The 6,828-nt window shown below is 41.2% G+C and overlaps 1 protein-coding gene across 4 annotated transcripts in view; it reads right to left on the bottom strand.

The window, feature by feature from the left end:
• Nucleotides 1–2,128: 2,128 nt before the first annotated feature.
• PDE4B (phosphodiesterase 4B) overlaps nt 2,129–6,828 on the bottom strand; it is a 353,336-nt gene continuing 348,636 nt past the window's right edge. For all 4 annotated transcript variants that reach the window (XM_037164893.2, XM_037164892.2, XM_053655504.1 and 1 more), the window contains one exon: nt 2,129–4,409. In XM_037164893.2, coding sequence (XP_037020788.2) covers nt 4,044–4,409 — 366 coding nt within the window. In that variant the 3' untranslated portion in view covers nt 2,129–4,043. The remainder of the gene's footprint in view (nt 4,410–6,828) is intronic.

Genomic DNA, 6,828 nt, shown 5'->3' with positions numbered 1-6,828 from the left:
CTCAGACTTTCTGAGGCTTTCTTCAGTGGACTTAGAATTACTATGACTGCCCCCCACAACTTAATTTTGTCAAAATAGGCTTGTGGGAAGATGTCACGGAAACGCCGTCCTGTGTGGGTACATGTGTTCACACATGTGTGTATGTTTCTTTTCAACTCTGACAGTTCCAGAATCTATAAATCAGCCTTAGGCTTCTGTGTATTTTGTTAAGCACAAAGTGATCACCCTTAGGCTGTAGTAATGTCTGCTTCACAGTTGCTCCAAGCCATCAGAAAGACTGACATGCCGTCACAGGTAGGAGATGGTTACACTTATGGCCTATGTTCTGGAACCAGGTGATTAGCTTCCTTCATTGTGGTTTTCCTGAGAACATAATTGTGGTTTAGTGCGCTGGAAAGTGAGTGGTGAGGAACAATAGCAGATTGCAAGCCTCTGGAGTGTGGAGTTCTGTCTTTTTCATCTCTGATCCCTACTGTCATGTCTGTATTGGAACCAGTGTCTGGCCGTGGCAAGTGCACAGGGTCTGCAAACAGTTGCTATGAACGAAAGCTGCTATGGTGTGAATGTTTATGTCACCCCAAAATACATATGTTGAAATCCTAACCCCCAAAGATATTAGAAGGTGGGATCTGTGGGAGCTGCTGAAGTCATGAGGGTGGAGCCTCACAAATGGGATAAACACTCTTAGCAATACCAGATAGAACTCTAGTCCCGTCTCCCAAGTCAGAACACAGCAAGAAATCACCAGCTAGGAACTAGAAAGTGTTCACATCAGAATGTGAACATTTTGATGCCTTAATCTCGAACTTCCTGGCCTCTAGAACTGTGAGAAATAAATTTCTATTGTTTTAAAGCTATCTAGGCTGTGTATTGTTTTACAGCAGCTTGAATGGACTGAGACCAAAGCCTTAGCTACAAGCACATTTCTTTCTTCTGGAACAGTAGTTCTCTACTCAAAACTACACATTAGATTATCTTGGGAGAATTTAAAAAATATGCCACTCAGAGCCCTACCCAAGACCAATTCAAACACATCTGAAGTGAGGATGGGGCCCAAACATCTTTATTCTAAAAAAAATGTATTCCCCAAGTGATTCTCATTTTGCGGCAAGAGTTGAGATTCACTTCTCTGTAGAAATAGACCTGCAAACACTTATGCATATTTATACCTGTAGTGTAGACATTTTAAAAGGCACACCTGTGGCTATTCTAACTAATTCATTTTTGTCACTCCATCAGTGAAAGGTCAGAGATGGTGGTGTGCAATCAGAAATCAGGGATAGTGGCAAAGTGCTATAAACATCAGCTCTGTAACTGATGAGGAAGCTGGTTGTGCAATGTTGGCTCATCTCCAATGGTCTATAAAATTACCTGTAATTTCAGTTTGTTGACTGAGTTCTTCTATAGCAGACCCCCTTACTGGTTCACAAACCTGTACCCTGTGCTTAAAATGTCATGGGCCACCCACTGATTCTTACTTGCAACCTTCCTTACCACACTCACACTCACCTTCACACTCAGACACACATCTCAGGATATATTTTTTTAAAGTTGACTTAAAGATTTCAAGAAAACATTGAAGTATTTTGCTTATGGGATTAACACAGATCTTTTCAGAAAGAAAATCTTAGGCATACGACCAACAGGAGACCCCACAGATCACCAAGAAAACCATGAGTGTCAACCAGCATTCCAGACAGTGGCTTGGAGAGGACTCTTTGCACCTCGGAGTCTTCATGTGTCAAATGATTGATGGAACCATCTGACTATATTAAGCTAATGTTCTGTGGCCCTACAATTCTCTCTTCTAGAGCATCCAGCCAAGCTGAAGTGTCCCTTTATTTATCTAGTAGATTAAACTCTTCAGATTCATACGGTGGTTTTGTTTTCCTTCACCAGCTCCCTTCATACATCATTGAGCGGAGCCAACTGTTGCTAAATAAAGAAAAAAGTGTAATGTTCCAAGCTAAGGGACTCTTTGGAAACAGATTCTTAAACTTCAGTTGTGATGTTGGCTGGGCAAACTTGTTGGTTTTCTTTTGTGGGGTGTGGTAGGAGAGAAGAGAAAAAGAGACCTGCTTTTGACACGTCAGAACTAACCCGGAATAATTGGGCCTACAGTCTAATCTAATCATGCTTTTGTTTATTCACCTCATAGAAAAGTCTCTTAAGAATGCATTTGAACACAATATATAATAATAATAGTACTGTAACATACATTGTGAGAAACTTTTGAAAACAATAAAATGTCCACCTGAAATAATGCAGTGTTCATAGACATACAAACCCATTGGTCATGCACGTTTGTGCCATGTCTTTAACTATGTGTCACAATGCTGAACTGAACGCATGAAATATATTTTACAAACTGAGACTGAAGCCAATAAGAGACCTAACAAGTGTTATCAGAAGCTTCACATTTGCATAATTTACTACATCATTTCACATTGTATTAAAAAGTTCACATTGTTTTATTGTTTTCTTTTTGTAATCAATTGGAACATGACATTCCTGCTAAATGACAGGCAGGAGGTTTTCTTAGCAAAGTCAGTAGTTTGGTAACACTCAGAACCATCTGCACACAAATGTAGTGTTGCTTTTCAAACTGAAGCCATGATTATAGTAGAACCCAGTTGTTACCCAACTCATGCGCACACAGAGTTGGATAGAACGGGGTGAAAACCACATCCTGTTGCCCCCCCATCCCTATGAAACTATACAAAAGTAAAAGCTCATAGAAACCATTTAGTATCTAATGTGAGAATCCTGTTTCCAAAACTGGTTTGTAAAGGGTTACACAATGTTAGCAACTCAGACCAGTAAAAGGGCAGGCCCTCAGAGTAGAAGCCCACTGGTGTCTTCACTGGCAACGGGGCCCTATGTCTCTCTCAGCGATGTTCAGGTTATATAACACACAATACAATACAAAACATTACAGGAAAAGTTACAACTCTTAGGCAGAGTTTTCTACACAAATTTAACACCACCATTGGCAGGCAATGTTAGATATATAAATTAATAACTTACAAAACATTACATTATATACATTAAGTAATAAATACACGGTTATAAACAGAAATGGAGGTGTTAGTGGGAAGGCAGTGCAAGAGAGAGATGGCAGCATTGAATTGAAAACGGCGTCATTGGGTGTGAGAGTGAAGAGGAGGGAGAGGACAGGACAGGGCCGTGCGACTCCCCGTGGCACAGGGGTCTGGGACACGACACGACACGCTGCCTTTTTAGGCTGATTTTTACACAGACTGTAACTACCTCTTCCTAGCCCCTGCATTTGTTCAACTTTATTCTGTTGAGAGCAAAAGTGTAAAACTCCAGAGGAGAAAAAGTACTGCTCAAAGCAGGCCAACAGAGGTAAGTTGTAAGGGCAAGTGTGGAGTGGGAAGGAACAATAGGGGAAGGAAGCAGAGTGTGGTTAGAAGTATATCTTTTCCATTTGCAAAAGTAACTGTAGTAAAGTGAAAGATATTGCCCAAGAAAGAAGGAAGACCATTTTCTTTCCTTTTTTGTCAGAAAGAGTCAAAAAAAGTTTGTGTCAGCTTTGAATGCTTATCTGTGTAGAAGTTGATGCTACACTCTAGGTATTCAACAGGCATTTTTAAAGACGTGAAAATGTTTTACAAAAAAAGGCACACAGGTTGGCAGACAAAGGGACAGGGGAGCAGATTTATAAATGAATGTATTAGTTCAGTCACTAGCAGGGACAGATTCCCAAAACTTAGTGCAGAAAAATCTCTCAGTTTTGTGTCTTCTGTTTTCAAGCCATCAGTCGCGATCTGAACTTGGCCTCCAGTACCACATAAAGCTTCAGCTCTCCACCAGGCTTGCAAGGAAGGCAAGTCAACCGTGGAATTTCCTGAGCTGCTATTTGCTTCACGGTCTTGCACTCTGGCTCCAAACTCAAGTAACTGGAAAAGCCACATGGCCCTTGTCCTGTGCAGGCCTTGGCCCCTGGGGTGGGCTGGCTCTACCGTACAGCTGGCATGCTTGTCAGGGGTAGAATGTTCATCTCCACACTGAGAGGGAGATTATGTGTCAGTCGGGGACTTGTCTTCTGTGGCAATGTCTACATCAGTCTCTCCCAGCGAATCCCTATTTTCTGGGTCGATCACACAAAGTGTCTTTGTGCTGCCGAAATAGCTGTGGCCCTCTCCCTCTTTTTCAGTTCCTTCAGAATCCTCCTCTTCAAGGGTCAGTTCAAACTGAAATTTCTCCATCAGCCCCTGGCAGTCTCTGTTCTGCTCGTCCAGCGGTGGGGAGGGACTCTGGGGGATCATGCTCTGATACCAGTTCCTGTTGTCTTCTAATGTATCCAGAATGTCCTGGGCATCAGGCTGCACCAGATCTGCCCAGGTCTCCCACAGTGGATGGACAATGTAGTCAATGAAACCAACCTGGAGAAAAATAAGGTTACATACCTGTTATTGTGATTGGCCTCTGAAAACCAAACAAGCTATCCTGGTTTCCATGCAAGAATAAAGCAACAATGACCCAAGAGTAATAAGTAATAATGGATTCCATTATTTGAGCACATACTATATGGTATGTCCTGCACTGGATATAATGTATACTCATCCTTTTAATCCTGCAAAGTTAGTATCCTTATCCACTATTTACAAGGAGGAAACTAAGACTCACTGAGATTAAATATCTTGACAGAGGTCACAGAGCCAGTAAGTGGTGAAGTTGGCACTCACTCCCAGCTTTGTCTGATTCCAAAGCCTGTGTCTCACGTCTCACTACAAGTGACGACTTTTCCTTTTCCGTGCGCCAGATAAGAAGTTTGGATGTAACCCTGGCTGAGAATGACTTTCTCACTGTGTGGACTCTGAATCATTCTCTGAAGAAGGAAGCCCCAGGTTTAATGAGTTCTGACTCAACATTCTTTCCCTGATAACTTGAAAATATGATGCTGTTCCAGAACGAAGGGGAGCCAGCCCCTGACGACTCTGAAATTTCTCAAGTTCTGTGGACTGCTTTTGGTCTGTAAATGAGTTTGGTAAAACATAGGAAAATACCTCAAGCCCCAAAACCAACAAAAATCCCCTCTGTGGACACATCTGCAATTGTAGGGCCTGCAGTCATTTCCAACAGGAGAAAAGAAGGGAAAATAAAAACAATTAGGCAGTTCCTGTGCTAGTGTTCCTGTGAATAAATATGAGGCTTATGGCTCCTCTATAGTTTACACAGGGCCTATGCATCCTGCCTGAGCTAGCTCTGTGGCCTTACACTGACCTCCTCATTGTGGGACAAACAGGAAACACTGGGGGTGGGGGCAGGTTGAGAGAAAGAATAGGCACCAGTTGAATGAGAGAATGGAATTCCCCTGTCATAGTCTGCAGAGACAGAGAGATACGGGGTTGGGATTCAGGGGGAGATGAGCAAGGGCAATTTACAAGCACCCATGGGACATTATGTAGCTACCTTTCCACATTACTAGAAACTTCCCTTTATTAACATTCTAGTTTTTTTCTCCAGTCACTTAATACATCAAAGTTGTACCATATCAAAGAATCTTAGTCATATGTGATTCTTTTATATCTATTATCTATCTATCTATCTATCTATCTATCTATCTATCTATCTATCTATCTATCTATCTATCTATCTTCTATCTTTCCTCTGCTGCTCCCCTAGCTTTAACAATTCACACAAAAAACGGGGCATCTCCAATCTGCATTGGTTTTAAGAACTACACTGAAGATGATTCAGGTATTTCTCTTGCTTCCACCCACTCCTTCCCACCCCACTCTTTCTACTTTATCTGTGTTTAATGGACTTTAAAGACTCTATTCAAGGTGTTTTCCAGGGGCCTGAAAAAAACAAGCTTAAGGCAATGGAGAAAATGGAATCAGCTGAACACAATGCAGTTGTTTCCTTTCTTCATTTGTTTGGCTTCTGCCAAATGCTCAGCATTTTTGGAAAGGTGACCTCTAGTTGCTTATTTCCTAGGTCCTGGGGTGAGAGAGCTCTGCAAATCCTGTAAGCATCTAATCAGGGGCTTTATTGCCAGACTTCTCAGACAGGGGTCACCAGAGTGCACCTGTGGGAAACACCAGGAGTAAATACGGTGTCATGGTCCCAGGGAGGCCTGTCCCCAGTGATGAGAGGAGAGTGAACAGCTTTGGGTGGAGGGCAGCTGAGTAACTAAAGAGCTGGTGAAATGGACCAAGAGGACAGCCTCTTCATCTGACACACTGGGGAATACACGCTGTGTCTGTCTCGAGAGGCTGTATGGAGGTTCAAATAGGATAACGTATGGAAAAATGTGTGTGAAACTGCATGGCACTATATAAATATTAAAAAAACAGTTAGTAAAAGGGCCTTATACCAATTAATTAATTAATTAATTAATTAATTAATTAATTACTTTCTTGTTCTAATTAAGGCTTTAGGGCAATGATTTTTCAACTGGTATGCCACAAGAACTTATAAAACATGCGGTATATGAATATTTAGTTAGGGAGACTGACCTCTTTTCCCTTAGATTGTCAAATAAAAAATGACAAAAGCCAACAGAGCAATAGCCATCTGCTATGAATGAATAACAATCATATCTATTTTTTATGTCGGGTGGGCAAAAAATGTATTTTTTGGTGTGCTTCAGAATTTGAGTGATTAGTTTATGTGTCCCATGAGACAAAAAAGGTTGAGAATCACTCTTTGGGGGTATTTGAATTGTCCCTAAATTAATATTATCTTGCTTTCTTATGGAATATTAGACTTTTAGAGTACTTTAACAGATTTTAAATTCATATAATTGGTCTTTTTAAAGAAGCGACAAAATGATAACTATATAGATATTACAAGTGC

This window comes from Artibeus jamaicensis, unplaced genomic scaffold (assembly GCF_021234435.1).
Source record: "Artibeus jamaicensis isolate MK-2021 breed Jamaican fruit bat unplaced genomic scaffold, CSHL_Jam_final scaffold_1019, whole genome shotgun sequence".
Taxonomy (NCBI): domain Eukaryota; kingdom Metazoa; phylum Chordata; class Mammalia; order Chiroptera; family Phyllostomidae; genus Artibeus; species Artibeus jamaicensis.
Note: the sequence above shows the minus strand (reverse complement) of the source record. Positions and strands in the feature narration are given on the sequence as shown.